At 42.9% G+C, this 19,973-nt stretch overlaps 1 protein-coding gene across 1 annotated transcript in view; it reads left to right on the top strand.

The window, feature by feature from the left end:
• The window catches only part of MPPED2 (metallophosphoesterase domain containing 2), a 173,305-nt gene extending 154,491 nt beyond the window's left edge, over positions 1-18,814 (top strand). Inside the window, exons 5-7 of the mRNA XM_030333602.1 lie at positions 12,126-12,241; positions 15,398-15,511; positions 18,369-18,814. Of these exons, the coding sequence (XP_030189462.1) occupies positions 12,126-12,241; positions 15,398-15,511; positions 18,369-18,487 (349 nt within the window). The 3' untranslated portion in view covers positions 18,488-18,814. The remainder of the gene's footprint in view (positions 1-12,125; positions 12,242-15,397; positions 15,512-18,368) is intronic.
• The last annotated feature ends 1,159 nt before the right edge of the window (positions 18,815-19,973 follow it).

The raw sequence follows: 19,973 nt of genomic DNA, 5'->3' as shown, positions 1-19,973 counted from the left end.
TTTAACCTCTGAATTGAAGGGGCAGCTTCAGCGTCTCACTCAGCCCTCTGATTGTGTGTCCTGCCAGCTTGCACTCACCGTTTTCTCACTGTACTAAATCGGTCTGGACCGAAGCTAGTTGTTTAGAGCCAAGATGGTAGATCAGTGGGGGCCAACACTTTAACGTACATCTGACCTCCTTGTCACTTATTCCGGCTCCTCTGAGCTTTTCAAACAGCACAAACAGGCAACACAGACAGCCAGTGACATGGGAATTAGAAGGCACTTTCCCTTTAGGTGCAGCTAGGTTTTATGGGCTTTTGTTTGACAGCCTTGCAAGGTTCATAAGGATTGTTATCCCTGTGGCACTGTTAAGGAAACAAGAGATCAGAGAGGTTACTTGCCCAAGGTTATATGGCAAGCCAATTGGAAGACCTAGAGCTGGAACTCATGTCCTCTGTCTCTTAACTCACTGCCTTGGCATTAACCAAAGCTGGGTCCCCTGTACCTAAATGTTAACACTCAGTGCTTTCAAATGAATCATTCAGTTCTTTGGTATTTACATTCTAAGTCTGAGCAATGGAGAGGAAGGTACACTTTGTGTTGATAAGAAGAAGATTAGGGAACAAAGAGCAAGGGATTGATGATACTAATATTTGTAGTGATATTAACATGCTGATGACGACAGGAGCTAATATTTAATGCTCAATATAGGACAAACATTCTGCCAAATGCATTACGTGTATTATCACATCTAATCCTCACAATAAATCTATGTGGTTGGTGTTACTCTTTCCACTTTATACACGAGAAAACTGAGATCAGATGGAAGAAATTTGCCGAAGGTTACATTGCTAAGCAGAAAGCAGTCAGAATTTGAACCCAGACCTGTCTAATTTTTAATCCTTTGCACAACAAAGTTATGTTCATGCCACCTCAGCTGCAGGTGACCATGGGCAAGTCCTTAAAATTCTGTATACTGTTTTCTCTAAACCTCATACCTTGCTCACCACTTGGAGTTATTGTGAACGAAGAAATGTGAGATGGTTTGTAGTAAGTATGTGCAGATAACATGATATTGTCTACATTTAAAACTGAAATTCCTCATTAAAATGAAAAGCATACCCACCACCAGCAGAGTGATGCTTGACATATAGCAGGTGCTCAGCAAACATGTATTGAACTACTTGAACGAAGGAAAGACTTCTGTTGCCAAAGATGCCTTTCTTTTGCGGGGGAGGGAAGCCCCCTAAGGCAAGCCCTGTCAGCTTCCTGAGCAAAAGTGTCCCAAATGCTCCACTCCCTGAGGGAACCACCTTGCAGTCAGAGTAGAGTCTAAGTAGACCATGGATCTGTCTGCTCATATTCAGCTTGCATTTGGCTATATGAAGACTTTACACCAAATTATGATTTCTTTCCAAATGATATTAATCCTCATAGAAAAAGGAGAAAATAGTAGACAAATCAAAGGAAAAAAATCATCACTAATCCTCCTCCCACCCCCAAAATAACCATTCAGTATGTTGGTCTGTGTCTTTTTTCTAAGTATGTTTTGCATACTTGAATTCATACTGATATGTGAATTAATACTTTGCTTTTCCATTGACCATCATGGTGTATGCATTTTTTTCATGAAGTTACAAACTTCATGGACAGTCGCTCTTAATTCAGTTGACAAATACTAGAACATCTGCTTTGTGCCAGGTGCTAGGGGTGCAGAGTGAACCAGACTGAAGTCACCTAGCTTACGGTCTTCCTGGTTACATCATATTCATGGAGAAGTTATTTTATTGTCCACTTATTACTTATTCTTTTACCATCTATTTTCCAGGCGGCAGGTGTTCTTGCCAGTGTGGTCCTCCCTAGCTATATCCCCATGGTGCCCCCAAAATATGAAATATTATAAAAAGAAACCAGCATTATTGTCGACATAAATGTGTGACAACCTCCACCCACACAGACACATTCTCAAATAAAGTAAACGTAATAAAGTCTCTTGTTGGGGGCAGACATTTCATCAGGCCATCCCATCTGTTAACATCAGTTCTTAAGAGTTTGCTATGCAACAAAAAATCTAGCTAATCCTGGACCCACTTTTCCTCTTACTCTTTTGGGAAATCTAAGTTAAGAAACCCCTCCACCTGCTAGGTTTCTGTGACATGTCTGCAGGGTAGAAGAGGGGGAGAGGAAGGTACAGATGCTCTCTGCCAAGTTGCTGGAGTACTTGGCAATCTTCCTGGCCCCTCCCATCCTGTTCCTCCTGTGCTGTAGAACCAGCCAGACATGTGACACACATTGCTCTCACAGGCTGCCTTTAGTAGGATGTGGTTTTGTGTTTTGTGGTCCTGGCTTTAGCTGCCCAGCCTTATGAAGGAGTGTGCAAGACGAAATGGAAGGAAATCTCTCCCCAAAAGTCTTCCTGCCAAGTATGCTCCTGGTCACCTCGTGGCCTGGGGGTGGGTCTTCACTTGAAGTCACTGGGTTAATTCTCAGATCATTCTGATGTTCCCCAACTTCCTCTGAAATTAGGTTACTTAGAAATGAAGGCCAAGGGAGCCTTGGTGGGTCAGTCGATTAAGCCTCTGACTTTGGCTCAGGTCATGATCTCATGGTTTGCAAGTTCGAGCCCCACATTGAACCATTGGGCTCTGTGCTGACAGCTCAGAGCCTGGAGGCTGCTTCAGATTCTGTGTCTCCCTGTCTCTCTGCCCCTCTCCCACTCTCTCTCTCTCTCAAAAATAAATAAACATTAGAAAAAAAGAATAGATTTAATAAAAAAGAAATGAAGGCCAGAGATTAAAGACTTCTGTCCATGGCAACTTTACCTGTGAAAATGGTGAGCTATGGCTTTATCCTGGGAACTGTATTCAATTTTGTATTCCCAGCACCTACCTTGCCAGACCCTAGCTCACAGCAGGCATCCAGGTTATGTTTGTTGAATGAATAAATGCCCCAGAAGTACCATACTGAGCCCGTCCTCACTGGGCTTTCAACTCAGTAACTGCACACTTCACAAAGAAAGAGACTCCATGTCTCCCTATGGCCAAGCTTAGTGCCTGGCACATCCTAGACTTTCAGAAACCTTAGATGAAAAAAAAGGATGCAGTAAAGCCATAAGAGGGGGTAGTATTGAGCCATAAAGAGGAGTGGAATTCTGACAAATGCAATGACATGGATGAACCCTGAACACAACTGTGCTAAAGAGAATAAGCCAGACCCAAAAGGACAAATGTGGTACGATTCTGCTTACGTGAGACACCTGCAGTTGTCATATTCATAGAGACAAAAATTGGACCAGTGCTGGCCAGCGTCTGGAAGGAGGGTGGGGAGAGGGAGCTGTCCTTTCATGGGCACAGAGCTTCTACTTGGGATGATGAAAAAGTTCTGGAGACGGAAGGTGGTGATGGTTGCACAACACTGCGAATGTATATAATGCCACTGCATTATACACTTTAAAAAATGGTTAAAATGGGGGTGCTTGGGTGGCTCAGTCAGTTAAGCGTCTGACTTTGGCTCAGGTCATGATCTCGCGGTTTGTGGGTTGGAGCCCCGTATCAGGCTCTGTGCTGACAGCTCAGAGCCTGGAGCCTGCTTCAGATTCTGTGTCTCTCCTTCTCTCTGCCCTTCTGCTCGCTCTCTGTCTCTCTCTCTCTCTCTCTCTCTCTCTCTCAAAAATAAATAAACATTAAAATTTATTTTTAATTTTTTTAAATGGTTAAATGGTCAGTTTTATGTTATATATAGTTTACTACAATTTTAAAAATGGCAAAAAAAAAGAAAAACGGAGGAATGCTGCTTTTCTTTTTCTACTCTCCATCCACTGACCCCTTTTTCTTTTAAACCTAGACAGTGGTGCTGGTATCCCTCTTTGAGAAATTCCCCTGCCGGGGGTTAAAGATCAAGGCAGGGCCCATTCTCTGGTCCGGGCACCAGATTTCCTCAGCCGCAAAACAAAATGCTATTTCTGGATGCACCTGGGCATGTCCCAAATCTGCTTGACCTGCCCACCAAGACAGAAGTTCTGCGTGCCCTTCCTGCTGCCCTGTCAGGCTCTTTGCACAATTGATGAGCATAGTCTCCTGCACAGCCCAATGGGAAGGCAACAGACACTGTAATGTTATTTTTAATAATTCAAGGCACACCACATTCGAAAACAGGTCATAGTGGGTTTTGTTTTCTTGGTTCCTGAAGGAAAGTCCGCTTACACTATTTCCTTTCCAGCAGGGGAGAGGAAAATGGGTAACAGAGGCTTCATTCGGACACTTGTTCCTTATTAGTTACAGAAAAGGGACACACAGTTGGCATGTTTGCAAAGACCGCGGTGTGCCCTACCTGGTTTACGAAGCCCCTGCCCATAGCTCATGGGCCTCAGGTGACCGCCTTAGGTATGATTTGTTCCTGTCCCGTCCAGAGCACATAGACCACATTTATTCACTCAGGCCTGCCCCTTTATCAAAACAGTATCTGTTCTCATCCCCAGGACCTCATAACGAAAGAGCGCGTTACAGAGTCACAGGGAAGAGATGGGACTAGACAGCTGGCGTGAGAGAGGAGCCGCCACTGCCCTTTGCAGGCAGCTGAGCCTGTGGTTTGGGCCAGGCAGCTGCACAGGGCTGTAAATCTTGCCCTGAAGTTAAGCTGTCCCTCTCTCCTAGCCATGTCAACTGGTGCATGTGTCTCTTTGCTGCACAAGGTGTGACGTTCCTCCGTGAGCTAATGCAAAGCATCTTTTTAATTGCACGGAAGAGTAACTTCCAGGCTGCCAAGTGGAGGGACTTGGGGGAGAAGGCTGGCTTCTTAACAAACTCCAGAGCTAAGAAGAGAAAAGGAGGCAAGAAAGGGAGTGGGGCAGGCGTCTGCCTTTCATCTGGATATTCGGGATGACACATGTGGTGCCAGGGAAACTGCTATTTCTAACTGACGGGAAGCTTTGCAGTCAAGGGAGGGCTGAGCTGTCAGGTGAGCTAGAGATCAAGAATTATCATGACAGCTTCATGGCATGTGAAAGGGGCTGTGAAGTGCGGTGTGATTTTAACCAGCGGTGGTTAAATTAGCTTCTGTTAGACCTGGTGCGATGTGCAGTGGGAGAGGGGCCGACGGAGGTTGGGAGTGCCAGGCATGAGGAAGGTTGCAATTCTAAAGTGCCGCCATTTAGGAAAGAAAGGGTATGTGGAAACTGGCCCCTGGTTTCTGAATTTTGCTTACTGGAGATGCCAGGCTGTGGTGATGGTGTTAATTAGTAGCTTGTCAATGCCGCCAGTGAACCTGTCCAAGGGCCCTGTTATTAATATTCCAAGGACCCAAGGACCCTCCCTTGAACTTCCCCCAATTTAAGATCCTGTCAAAATCTAACCACCTGTACTAGCCAGCTAAGCAGCCTTGACTAACGTTTTGCCCTGTGCTCTCACATTCCACAGGATTGTCTATGCAAGACTGAGCAAGCGAGCGAGTGAGCGAGTGCCTGTTTGAAAACTTCCACTCAAAAGTGAGCTGAGGAAGTGCCTTTTAATAAGTAATCAGCCCGAGGAAATCAGACTCTATCTAGCCATCTAGTAATGTTTGCCTATTCACTGGGGACTCTTCAAAAGTCTGGAGCAGGAGGGTCTGTTTACTTGATGGGCCGCAGCCTGGGAGGTTGTAGGAAGAAAACGTAACATGAGCGACTGTTTGTGTTTGTGTGCGTGCATGTGTGTGTGTGCGTACATGTGTATATACACATACACATATATTGCTCATATATCTTCTATATAAATTAAAAGCTGCACATTAACACTTTGTGCCAATACTCTCCCAAACGTTTTGCATAAATGATCTCACTTTACCCACATAGGCAGATACTCCATTTCGATTTGGAAGATGAGGAGACTGAGAAGCCAGTAAGTAGCAGACCTGGGGCTTTACTGGACTGTGATTCCATAACCCATGTTTGTACCTCCTGCCTCCAAAACAAGAATGGCTAACTTTTTACAGAATCCCCAGGTTCTCACAGTCCTAAGCAGTGGCATGGCCGCTACCCCAGCTGTGAACCCTTGCACTTTCCCCTTCACACTTTCCAGGCAGAATCCCAGGGGAGCCCACCAGGCTTCCAAGCCTTCATCTTTGCAGGAGGCACCTAGGAGATGGTTAATCACAATCCCAATCTTGAGTCTTTGTGATGCAACCTTCCCAGGACCATCTGCACCTGGGGGAATTTGTAGACATTGACCAGCAGGTACCAGCGCCGTGAACCTGAATAGCCCATCTGAGCAGACCAAGTGCCAACTTTTCTTTAACAAATCCTGCTTTCCTGGGGCGCTCCTGGCCCCCACTGACGTTGGTAGGGGAGTAAACAGCCATTCACCTGTCCCAACCTCAGATTTATGGTCCAGCAAGCTCCCTTCTGCCCACACCACAGCACCGTGTACTGCAAACACAGATGACCTTTGTAGCGATTTCATCTCAACCTGCTTCCATATAGAAAACCTGTTTTGTGTTGACATTGTTTGGAACAAATTCTGCCTATGTTAACTCCCTTAGCTCCTGCTCCTGAACTTTCAGCCTGGAGAGGCCAAGTGCCCCTAATTGCGAGAGCAAGGGGGAGGGAGCCCTGAGAGCACCCACAGCTTCCATCCGTGTCTTTGGTCCAGTAGCTTCAGGCAGCTCTAGCTGCCTGAGTTTTCTAATCCCTCTCTATAAGGAGATGGGTTACAGGTCCTGATTGGCCCACTGGCAATAGGGCGCTTTGTGGGACATTTTCTTACAAGTTGGTTCCCATGTGGTATTTGTTAGTCACAGCTAATTATTAAGTCCTTGGCTGAGGCAATAGACATTGTTCCCCTGGATTCCTCCCTCCTCCTTTCCCCCCCGCACCCCCCATTGCTACAGAACAAAACCCATTGTGGGGCTCGGGAGGTCGACTGTGCACATATTTTCCAGTGAACCCCTGATGGGCTCACTGCTGGGGTTTCATGTTTCAGGTTGAAACTCAACTGGATAAAGCATTATTCATTGATGCTGACACATTTGGTCTCTGCTCTGTGCAGTTACTTCTTCCACACTGGACTCGGTCCCTTACAGGCAATTTAGGTAATTCATTGAGAGCAATTCACGGCATTTATTTAGAACATTGATAGTCTGCACAGACTTATAGAATGTTAGGATTTCTTGATCATAGAAGGACCATCAAGTGCTGGGTTTTGCCGGCTTTGCTCAGAAACTCAGGCCAGAAAGGAGGAGCAGACTGAGTGAGTAGGTTCAGAGCCCCTTCTTACCAGCCCTTCAGCAAGAGCACCCCTTCATGTCCCTGCTTTGGGTGTGGGGCTTCTGCATATGATTTCTGCAACCTACAAGCAGTCCTGAAACCCAGTCATCAAATCCATGTACTCATTCATTTTTCAGATGAGGAAAGGAGCCCACTGAGGGGCCTTCTCTTACTGAAGGTTTATGTGAGTTTGTAAATTCATGCCAGAATGAGTATTAGCACACAGGTCTCTTCTGTATGCCCATTTATGAAGCCATGCTGGAATAATTCTGGAACCCATCACTGGGCTGCTTTTTACCATTGCCTGGCCACTGTCTTGTGGAAAAGGCCTTATCTGGAGGATCTAAAGGAACAGAAAACATCCCAGAAAAGCCATAATAACATCTTGGAAGTCACACTGCATTTTTACTATGAGCCACTTCAATCACACAATGCCCTGGCACCGGCTGAAGTTGTACAGTGCTCAGCCTAAGAGACTGAACGGAGCAGCCCTGTTTTTACTTCACAAGTGTGTGAGCCAAAACCAAAACTGGGCTAGAAGGTTTTAGTTCAGCACTGTGCAGGCAAAAGCAGAGGCTTTGGAGCCAGAAGATCCGGGTTTGAATTTGCACTCCACTACTTACCAATCCTGGGAATATTGACAAGTTACTTGATATCACTGATCTTCAGCCTTTTTGTCTAAAAATAGAGCTGGCAGTACTCAAGGACTGTTAATAATAATTCAAGGATTGTTATGAGGAATTAAATTTAATAGTCTGTGTAAAACCTCTATATAAAGCATATCAGAGACTTGATAAATGTTCCTTTTCTTATAATTTAAGTTCTGTCTCACACTCTCATACACATACATACAGGTTTGAGTCAAAATAAATGCCAGATATTTTTAAAGTTTGCCTTTAACTTGGAAACTTCTGGATTTTGTCACAAGCTTAACATTAAAGTTTACATTAACATGAAATTTGGGGTATCTGTACACAATGGGCTTGTCTTACTCTTTCGCAAAGCACTTAAAAAACAGAGCACTTCCTGGGGCAATAGGACTATAGGTTTCCCAAGAAGACTCTGTGAGAGAAACTCAGAAAGACTGGAAAATAAAGTCTTGTTCCTTTGACTCTGGAAGCCTCTGGGATGACCTGGGGGTCCAGAGGCTGACTGCCTTCAGACAGACTCTGGCAGCGAAATCAGAACCCCTCACTGTACCAACTACTTGGGTGTGCTTGGGACTCTTTCAAGCCTTCTTTATTTGCCATTCAGACAGGAACCATAGGCCCAGAAGCTTGTTTTCAAAACCTATGAAAACAGATGTTTTTGCTTATTTTTCTCTCTCTCATGCCAAAATGCTCACTGAGTTTTCACTGGGTTCTGAACTTTTTTTTTTTCTTTTACTTCTAAGACAAATCTTGGAAAGAGGTCATTGTGAAATGAAGGGAAAGAATGGGCATTTCAGCTCTATTTCAGATTCTAATGAAAATGCTTAAGAACCTGAAGACAGGAAGTCCTAGAAGACAAATGTAAGCGAGATTGACTAATTGAGCCCTAAAAGGTTCTACCTGCTGCTTCCCTCAGGCCTGTGGTACCTGGTGCCTCCCCAGCAGCCTGGGATAAGAAAGCCAGCACTTCCTAATCCTCCAAAGAAACCAAAAGCATAGCATCTAGCTGAGCTACAAGGCAGTGTGGCTGCTGAGGGCTGTGTTGATTTTTTTTTTAAGTTTTTTTTTTATTTATTTTGAAAGAGAGAAACAGAGCAGGGGAAGAGCAGAGAGAGAGGAAGAGAGAGAGAATCCCAAGCAGGCTCTGCACAGTCAGCTCAGAGCCTGATGTAAGACTCGAACCCACAAACCATGAGATCATGGCCCGAGCCAAAATTAAGATGCGGATGCTTAACTGACTGGGCCACCCAGGTACCCCAGGGCTGTGTTGATTGAACACGTGCTGTGCTCTAGGTGAGGCCCAGGGCCAGTCACAGGTCCTGAAGTTTACAGCTCAGACATTTTAGGTACTGTATTCGTTTCCTATTGGCTGCTGTAACAAATTACCACAAGTTTAGTGACTTATAACACCTGTTTACCATGTTGCAATCTGTTGGTCAGAAGTCTGACATGGATTTCACTAGGCTAAAATCCAGATGTCAGCCGGAAAGTGTCTTTCCTGGAGGCTCTGTGGGAGAATTCCTTTTCTTTCTTTACCTTTTCCAGCTTCTGGAGGTTGCCCACATCTCCTGGCTTGTGTTGTTCCTCCTTCATGTCCAAAGCAAGCAACAGCACTTTGGGTTTTCTTAGGTTACATCACTCCATTCTCCTCTTCTGCCTCCCTTCTCTGCTTTTGGCGATGCAGGTGATTACATCGCCCCCCCCCCCCAGATAATCCAGGGTAATCTTCTTATTTTAAGGTCAGCTGATTAGCTCCTGAACTCCATCAGTATCCTTGATTCCCCTTTACCATACAAGGCAATATATTCACAGGTTCCAGGGGGGGTCAGGACATGAACATCTCTGGGGTCGGTTCAAGGGTGGGGGTGGACAGTGTTACCTGCAATAAGTACATAGGTCGTTTTTACACTAACACAATAATTGTTTGAATTGGGACTCTTTCGATTGCAGAAACAGAACCTAACTCAAGTTAATAAAAAGGAAAATATTTTATTAGCTTATATACTTGAAAGGAAAAATGTGATTGGCTTCAGGCACAACTGGATCCGTATGTCCAAAAGGTCATCAGGGTACTCTTGTTTCTTTGCTTGGCGTGTGTGTGTGTGTGTGTGTGTGTGTGTGTGATGATGATCTGATTCTTAAGCCCGGGCTGTCTGCATGGTGGCTAAGACAAAGCTTCCAGGCAATTCTAGGCCTACACAGTTCTCAAGACCCAGGATCCCAGAGAGGAACCCATGACCTCTTTTTAGGTAGTACCAGAAAAAGCCTGAGGACGACTCCCAGCTTGGGTCACATGTGCATCCCTAGACTAGTCACTGGTCAGGGAGATCCTAGAACAGGGTTGGGTCAGCCTTTGCAGAGCACATGAACTAAGAGGTGGAGGGAGAGGTTCTCCAAAAAACTTCAGGCACTGTTACGAAAAGAAAGGTGAAAGAGCTGGGCAGGCAAAAACCACTGATGTCCACTCCACCATCTCATTGCTGGATTTTAGAACCAAGTACTTGATTCCATGGTCAGAGCTCATTTGGCTTCAGGCAACAAGACACTAAACCTGAAAGAATACAGAAGAGGCTCACCCAGGGCAAGTAGGAAGTTAGTTCAAATCTACGGAAGAAGAGGAATTGTGCAGTGGTCAAGAGTATGGGTTTTGGAACCAGATTGTTTGGATTCATATCCAATTTATTGGTTGTGTTTACCTGTCCTCTCTGTGCCTCAGTTTCCTCATCTGTAAAATGGAGTTAGTTATAGTACCTACCTCCTGAGCTTATTGTGAAATTTAAATGTGTTAATACAAATAAAGTGTTTAGAATAATAGTACCTTGACAGAGAGTAAGCCCTCAACAATTAATAGCTTTAAAAGTTATTATTGTTACTATAAGTAAGCCCCTTAGGATGGCTTAGGAACTTGGAAGATAGTTGTAGGACCCAAGTCAGGTGCTTTCTTGGTTTCTCTTTTTCTAACTGGGGCCACACAGTCTCTTACCTCTGGAACTTTCTTTCAAGCATCTCAGTGAGAACTCAGGTTTCTCACTTGTAAGGCAGATTTTCACATGGTTTTCGGTTGCCCTCTCCACTCTGTCCTTGCCTGTACGTGCCCACCACCAAATGAATGCTGGGTCAGTGTTTCTGAGTTCCAAGTCTTGAGAGAATCTGATAGTCTGGCCCATGATTGGCTTTAAATAAGATTGAACCTCATTTGATTTGCTGTGACTGACCAAGTTACCTTGGACACAGGGTCGCCTCTTTCAATAGGCACGAAAGGGGCAGCTTAAGTTGAAGAGGAAAGTTGAGCTTAGCCAGAAAATTGACCAACTTGTCTTTTACACGTATGTGCTAGCAAGTAGGAGTTTTCCTACAGAATGGGAAAGAGTCAATTTCAACAAATAAAGGTTATATCTAGATGTTTGGGAATAGGACAGCACTGGGAACTGCTTTGTTCTGGTGTGATTTAGCCAGTAGTATGTGCAGAGAAAAATTGGTTATTCTATTATTATAAATGGTAGAGGCATGTTCAGCTCCAATTAGACGTGCTCTCATTGAGGACAAAACCCCCATTCATTCACTTTTGCCTGCCTGAAGCATCAACCTCAGAAACTCATTCCTGGGAGAGTGGACTGCTTACCTTCCCTGTCAGGAGAGTGGATTCCAGAATGACCCTCAAACCTTACTTTTGAGAACAGGAGGAAAAGGCCACGCTTGCTCTTTGTTCCCTGGATCCCCTGTCACCTGTCAGAGCCCCGAACGTTTTCAGCTTTCTCAGTCCAGGATTTCAAAACATCTCCATGTACGGAGGTACATGCTCTGCCTTCAGAGCCCTTGTCCTTTTCTCCAAGGACTTTTGTAAGAATCCTTCCAGCAAAACAGTTTCACAGTGATGGGGAGGAAGGGGTGCTGATGGAATTTCTTACAGGAAGGGTAGAAATGCTTTGGATCCAAGCTAGGCATCTTAGGAAGCATGGAGATTTGGGGGAGAAGACAAAACATTGTTAAGATTTTGATAGAGGTCGGCTAGGTAGAGACTCCACTGTAAAGACTCTTGTGCCCCTTTCTGGTTGAACAATTCGCAGGCTCCACACTTGCTTTCAAATGCGTTGGTTTTGAAGCAGTCAACAAAAAAGCATCCTGCTGCCAGGGCCAATCATCAAAAAGAGACAAGAGAGCGATGCAAACCGTGGGGGAATGTGCACGAGAGAAATATTGTAGAGCAGAAACGTGGCTCCACTGGCCTGATACCGTGTGCATTATCTCCCCCAAAGGACCCCGTGGTTTAATGGATGGGGCTTTAACCTGCCCAGAGGTCAGTCTCTGCTGGACAAGTGGAACCTCATCCCTGAGGGCATCGACATACTCATGACACACGGACCTCCTCTAGGTAAGTGAAGCAAATGTTGTCCTTTTGTCATAATAGATGTCTTTTTCCCCAAGCATAATAAACAATGCTTCAGGGATATAATCATTTCCTTCAAAAAATGAAAAGTGAATACAAAAAGAAAAGCCAATGTCTTTAAAGAAACTGGTATGATAATTAAACTCAGCAGTTCTGCTAGGCTTACAGGTGTTTTTGAAATTAAAATTTTTTTTTAATTTAGTTGAGTCAGGGAAAATCAAATCAGTATGGAGCACCACAGTCTTTGGAGCTCGATCATTTATTTTAAGAACTGTATTCACTTTGGAGTAAGGGAAGTGGAGACTGGAGGGAAGAAGGCACAGACCTCTCAATTGCAGGGCTTTTGAATGGCAACGAAATAATGGAAACTTTTGTTTAAAATAGCTCATTATCCTTTCCCATGTAATAGTGGGACCTGGGAAATCTTTAAAGTTAAACATTTTAGCTGATTATATAAGCAAAGAATCCTTAAAAAAAAAAAAAAAAAAACTAAGGTGTTAAGTAAGGACTTACATTGAAAGTTACTTAAAGATACTCATCCTACAGAATCCTTGAACCTACAGAATCCTCGAACCTACATCCAGGTTTAGATTGCCAGTGTGCTTCAAAGCTACCTTTAGTTATGCAGGTTATGGGCCAGAATATGATTTTTTGACTTTTATAATTCTCTTTTAATTATTCATGAACTTGTTATCTCCTTGGCTTAGCCACAGAACATTGTCAAACAGGACTATCACCTGGATCCCCATTCAACAAAGGTGTAACTCTGGAAATTCAGATGCTTCACTTATAGTAGGAGAGCTTTTCTTTCTTTCTTGCTTTCTTTCTTTCTTTCTTTTTTTTAGATTGCAGTAAAAAACATATAAGATGAAATCTACACTCTTAATAAATGTTCAAATGCATAATGCTAGCAAAGGTTGGTTTAGAGAAAGGAAGAAAACCCTTGTTACAAAATAAATTATTTTCAGTCTTTCCCTATGGTTTGAGGTTGTGGTCCATATGACTTCCCTCCTCTGTCAACCTGAAAAATAAAAAATCTAACACACATCCCCTACTGTGAATTTAATCTTTGTAGATATTGTTTCCTCCAGCCCACTTAGGGCTGCTTTCCATCCCTTCCAAGGAAAGTGAGTGCTCTGTGTTTCACATAGAAATAGCAGAAGGGAGGGCCAAGGCGTGAGTCATGGTGGCACATTTTAATGATGTGGAGAAGCAAGAGAAGAGAAGCAGGTTGTGTTGTAGACAGGGGAATTGTCCAGATTTGCACAGGATCTAGCCGTTCCTGACTTTTTCAGTATTTCAGAATCACCATCCCCATCCTTTTTCCCCCATTCCATCCCATCCCACCCCATGTTTTAAAAGATCACACTTCCAACAACATTTATCATCATAATGAATTAAGCTCCCTATTTTGCAGCCATTAGAGACTAAATCCTGAATTGCTAGCTAAATATTCTGATCAGCCCTGAGTTACCCAGTGAGACCCTACAGAGAGAGCATCTCAGCCAACTCGGTCCTTTCCCTCAGCAGGCTATTCCATGCAGACATGATTCTCCTTGGGCTGTTTATTGTAAACAGGACTTGGATATCCTCAGCACAGACAGCTTTACATGACTGAAGTATTTGGAATATAACTTTGAGCAGAACACTTGATTCGCAGACTCATCAGGCCATTAATGTCGGTACAGGAGCAAGTGGTGGTAGTCCTAAGTCTGCATTCTAGCCTCCAAAGAATTGAGACATCCCAGAAACTTTGAATACTACTTTACTTGTAGTAAATATGGAGTAATCCAGAGAGTGGTTGTGCATGCAGCAAAGTAAGTTCTACCTCAAGGAGTTCCACAATAAAAGGTCAGGTGAGGTTTTCATAAGATAAAGTTGAACCTTAATCAAAGTATGTTATTGGAATTCTTGTGAAAATGCTGGTTTGGGGTGGGGATGGAGAGGGGCCTTTAATTCTTTCCTGTTGAGTAGCAATCTCACCGTGAGACTTTACTATCATGGTATAAGCAGGATGCCTTCTCAGGTTGATTGTATATGAAATGAGATAATTTCTTCCTTCAAGGAAAACCCATCCATGATAGAATATGCCAATCACTGTGGATTAAGGATTTTTTTTCCCCCTAACAAACAGAATTTTGAAACCTCTGGTTGAATTTTTATAGGGCCCCATTTTCATCTGATGTTCTTTCCAGACTCTCTAGCCACTCCCCACACCCCAGTTAACATGTCTTTACAGAAATGCTCTGTCTTCATTGCTGCAGTTCCGTCAAACAAAGTGGAATAAGCTTATCAGTCCGTTTCTGCCTGATCATTTCTGAATAGTAGAAATCACCAACAGAGCTGTGGTATGGATTCCCACTGATGATGATTTAGCCATTAGTCCAACCTGCCTTCTTTACACCCATCCTGCTCAGGCAAATGGGGTCTATTTCTGGCCATAATCATCCAGATACCTGACTTTTGTTATAATTGATGTCAGTTTTTATGGATTCTCTACATTAAACGTGGAAGTAAGTGGCTTTTACTTTAAAGGTAGTCAGTTAGCCCCAGCTGACTGGATGCCACCATGTGGTCACATTGCTGCCTATTGTCAGAGAGGAGACTGGAGGAGGAACTTGCCATTTCCAAGCTTTGGTCATCAAGAACTACCAAGGGTTAAAGTTGATGTACCTGAGGAGAGCAAGGTATCTTGTGGCCAGTTTACAGACAGTCCCTACTAGCCTGTCTTTTTTGAGCCATCTTAGAGGTAAACTGCTATAAGAAAGACGTAATAAAAAAAAGAGAGAAAAGTAACTGAATTGAGAAAGAAAGAGATATTGCAGGACTGCCGGGAATAAATGTCATTAGGCCCATGAAGATTTGAAACCAGGGCTGCATAAATCAAATCCCTTACAGAAAGAAAAAAAAAATGTTAATTAACAGGAAGAAAAAAATGGAAACCAAAAAAAAATTTCAAGAACCTAAAGAAGACAAAGTGACAAGTGAAAAGTTCCTTAAAAGCCATTGTGAGCTTTAATGGAGAGGCTAGGATTACAGATAATGTAATAAACCTTCTGTGAGTTATGGCTTCCTGAAAGTCTAAATGAAACCTTACCTGAAGAAGGAAAATTAAGAGTATTGATTGCATTTTGCCCTTAGGTTTTCGAGACTGGGTTCCAAAGGAGCTTCAAAGAGTCGGCTGTGTGGAGCTTTTAAACACAGTCCAGAGGCGAGTCCGGCCCAAGCTCCATGTATTTGGTGGAATCCATGAAGGTAAGACCAGCAGAAAGGCATTCACAAGGTCTTGTATCATTATTCACGATCTCATTCCAGAATGGGGACCTTGGGTACAGTTGGAATGACTGGAACAGTGTTGTCAAACTCTTTTTACCAGTGGCAGAACCTTTTGCAATATCAATTGTTAGGGGAAATACCTGCATGTAAAGCTGATAAATATTTTATATGGAGATTCTCTCTTTTAAGCAGAGTGGAGAGAAAGAAGTAGGTCTGGTTCACCTTACGGAAAACCCAGCAACCCCAACCCCACCCCCACACCCCAAGGCAACTTCTGGAATCTCAGGGCTCTGATGAGGAATGTTTGCTAACCGCCACTGTAGAACAGCCCTGAGGTAAAAAAGGACAAATTCTTTCTTTAAGACATTTAGAAGAAATGGCCTGGATATTAGACTAAACAACTTCCAATGCCTCTTTCTACCTGTAAATATTGTGTTTCATATGGAATACACACAGGACCCAGGAAGACAAGACTTTCTTTGAAAAATAACTTTGGACACACAGTGAAAGTTATAGAACAGAAATGGCAGGAGCCTGCAGATTTGCAGGTAGTCATTTCCTTATGAACCTCCGAAAACCATTTCAGACTTCTCAGAAATCATCAGCGCTATTAGGTCGGGCTGAGGCTAAAGGGAATAATTAAATCTCCCCCAACTGGAAACTGGTCCAGTTGCCTCTTTCTGCCTTTCAAGGTAGGGTGGAGTCAAGTTCACAGAATCCAAAAGCCTCCCAGGAAACTGTAGGGCTCTAGGTTTCGTCTGTCCTTCCTTTTTTAAACTAGGGTCTTTAGACAGACACAAAGCTGTCTTTCAGCAGGCATTAGATTTTTCTTGGCCGCACCAGTATCTCCCGGTTTCACGGGTTTGTGTGCAGTGGTGCGTTTACATAGGCAGCCTCCATATTTTCTACAGCTCCTGCTTACAGCTTGTACTCTGGAGTTCTTTATGAGTCTGCAGGTGAGTTGTTGAGGCCTACGTGTCTGATGAAGCAAGAAAACCAAGTTTGCTTTTCAAAGCCCACAAATCCATTGGCTTCCAGGTTAGGCATTAGAGGCATACGTATTGAAAATCATCCTCCTAATGCCAAAGAAAATTCAGCTTGCCCCAAGTGCAGGCACCAGCTGAGTGCATGGAATGCGGGGTGCAGCTCCACAGGAGTGGACATCATCCTACCCTGACTTGGAGCCGTAGTCCCTGAAAAGGAGGGCATTTCTTTAAGGCATGATACCGGATTGGTGGGGGAGAATGGGTGGGAGTTCATGTCTAAACAGCAGTTCTGGGGGACAGTTATCAGGCTTGAATACCTACAGCATACCTCTGAGTTTGCATTTCATCCGGTTTTTTTTAAATCATTAATTAACTTTAAACTAGCCAGACTATTGGGGAATTCCACTGAAGCCCCAAAATAATAAACTTGCTTAAAAGGGAGGAGATCATATTCAAATAAACTTGTCTCACTTTTATTCACTTAAGACAGCTGAAGAGGGCAGAGAGAGGGCAAATACCAACCTCTTGATGGAGAGAGATAACAAGACTTTATGACCCCAGAACTAAACAGTGCACATTTTAAATGCCTCTTTTCTTTTCTTAAGAGATTTTTCCATTGACCCTCATTAAGCTCTCCACAGGCTTACTTGGAGAAATTTTAGCAAATGGAAAGGAAAAAAAAAAAAAAGAAAGAAAGAAAAACCTGTTGTTTCTGTAAGTCCTGATAATTTTTCACGGACATATTTTTTTATGCCATAAGAGCCTGATACCAACATAGAATTACAAACTTAATTGCAGAGGTTCTCAAGTAGATATGGGGTATCCAGGGATATGTGCTAACTTGCAAACATGCTAAAAATTTCAACGAATTAAAAATTATCAAACTGGAAGGGAGCCCTGGGTGGCTCAGTCAGTTAAGTGTCTGACTCTTGATTTCAGGTCAGGTCATTGTCTCATGGCTCATGAGTTCAAGCCCCACATTGGGCTCTGCGCTGACAGTGTGAGCCTGCTTAGGATTCTCTCCCCTCTCTCTCTCTGCCCCTCTGCTGCTCTCTAAATAAGCAAGTAAATAAATAAATAAATAAATAAACATTTAAGAAAATTATAAAAGGGGCATACATACCAAAGACCCAGAAAAACTTTCTTAACTTTCTTCCAGTAGGTTGCAAGAGATTTATATTCTGCATGTGGGAAGTGTTTTGGCTTGATCCGGTGCCCAGGTGAGCTTAGGAAGCAGGGTCTTATGGTGATGTCTCTGCAAATCACTTGGGTGTTCGGTTATTTGACTTTTTTGAGTGAAATGGAATCAAAGCCACGCAATTCGAGTAAGTTAAGATCAGTTATCTCCTAGATAAGGAAGCTGAGCATCCACCCTCCTGGATCCCAGTGCAGTGCTCTCCCCCACGCCCCCCCCCCCACTTGTCCCAAAGCCCATTTGGGATTTGGATGCCTGTGCCCTGAGGAGTCGCTTATGTTACTCATTCTGTTCCCTAGAACTCAATAATTAATGCAGGGCTTTGAAATGAAAATCATATTTTAAAAAGAGGGGAAGAAATGTTTTTTCTTTATTCTCACTAGTAAAGAAATCACAGTCTTTCCCTGACAAATCTAGTGTTTAAATAAGAAAAAAAGAATCACTTTTCTTTGAAGTAGAGGATTCTCCCTTTAAGGAAAACAGAATGTAATTGGAAGGCAGCTTCTGAAAGCTGTTATCATCTGGGGAGGCTTCATTGAATCTCATCTCACTGCCCACTGGCAAAGATTTTTTCAGTTTTCCTTGCCTGACAGCTCACCACTGAGTCACTGTCATTTGTATATATTACAGTAAGCATGACACTCTGTCTCCACAGGTTACGGCATTATGACCGACGGTTATACAACGTACATCAATGCCTCAACGTGTACAGTCAGCTTTCAACCGACCAACCCTCCAATTATATTTGACCTTCCAAACCCACAGGGTTCCTGAAGCTCTAAAAAGCCCAATTGGAATGTGAGGGAAGGTCTATAAACTGTCATTTTTCTAATTATAAACTTACATTCTCTTACTTGTTTATTTCCAAATCCTGTGAGTTCTTTTTGTAAATTACTGGAACACAAATGACTCTAGAGGTTGTGCTTCTTTATTTTTTTTTAAATGGGGCGTCCATTCGAAATGAAAGGAGCATTGTGAATTTGTAAAATGACTTCCGTTTTCTCAAAGGCCACGCCATTGTAAATTGTTAGTATTCGCCAAAGGACAGCCAAGCTTTCTTTTTAAAAGGTGATGAAAGTCTTATTTTAATATGCTTTAAGCTGGAAGAAAAAGAAAAAAAAAAAAAGAAAAGAAAAAAGAAACAGGTAGGTAGTGTTTTAAAAACCACCCAGATTTGCACAACTGTTTAAAAGTATTGTTTGAAGTATTTTATTTTTTGGTGTTTTGTTATTGCTGTTGTTTTCTTGGTAATGCTTCTTTTTTGCAGACGTGGCCTGGATTTATAACAATCTTTTCGGCAAAAGTAGGCGTGGAAAAGACTTCTCTTCACACTCTCACTATAAAGAAAGCTGCATCCGGAGAAGAAAATGACCCTCGTTTAAAGGATGGCTTAGCTAGTGAGATCCATGTTGTGGTTATACAAGGTCTCATTGTTTGTTTGTTTTCTTTTAAATTATTTTAGCTTTAAAAATATGGAAATGGAATCTGTCAAGAGCAGGTATTTCACGCAGTTAAAAAAAATTGAGCGCGCAGACTCCTTTTCAGTATGGGTTTATATATATAAATATTTTTTGTGTATTATGACTAAGTTAGGAGTTTAATATTGCCAAGGACAGTACAACTGCAAAGCGATGCTTTATAGCAGGGCATCGCAAGTCCGAAGGGGCTGACACATTTTCTTAGAACTCAAGATCTCAAAGAACTTGAGTTAAATCTAGGTTACAGTTACAGGCGTGTACAGACTTATACATGGATGCAATGGAAGGTAACTAAAATAAGGCTTAGTTGTCCTTTATATTTAAATACCCTGAATTGTCTTCTTACTTCCTCTCCCTCCCCCCATTTTGCACTGTGTGTCGATGCAATCTTCGCTAGCACAAAATATTGTCGCTAATAGTCATTTCTGTTTTCCCATTGTAAATGCTGTTAAGCTTTATCCTATTTTATGTTACCTTGTTAATGAAATTTAGGAAAGCAGTTGTTTCTTTTAAATTTATTGTGATATTCTATATCTAGCGGCCTTTATATGCAAATAAAATTGCAAGATTTTTAAATCTGTCCTGTTTGGAGGGTTGGCTAGGAGGATGGTGGTTTAATCCCCAGCTGGGGAAAGGGGGTGGATTTATTCATAGGCAACATTAGCACTCCCTCTCAGGAGAATTAGAATAAGTGCTTTTTTTTTTCTGATTTTCAATAAGTCTTTTATTGCCCACCTTTCCCAGGCTGGCAGGTAGATCGATAAGGCACTCTGTCTACTCTT

Source organism: Lynx canadensis, chromosome D1, assembly GCF_007474595.2.
Source record: "Lynx canadensis isolate LIC74 chromosome D1, mLynCan4.pri.v2, whole genome shotgun sequence".
Classification (NCBI taxonomy): Eukaryota; Metazoa; Chordata; class Mammalia; order Carnivora; family Felidae; genus Lynx; species Lynx canadensis.
Note: the sequence above shows the minus strand (reverse complement) of the source record. Positions and strands in the feature narration are given on the sequence as shown.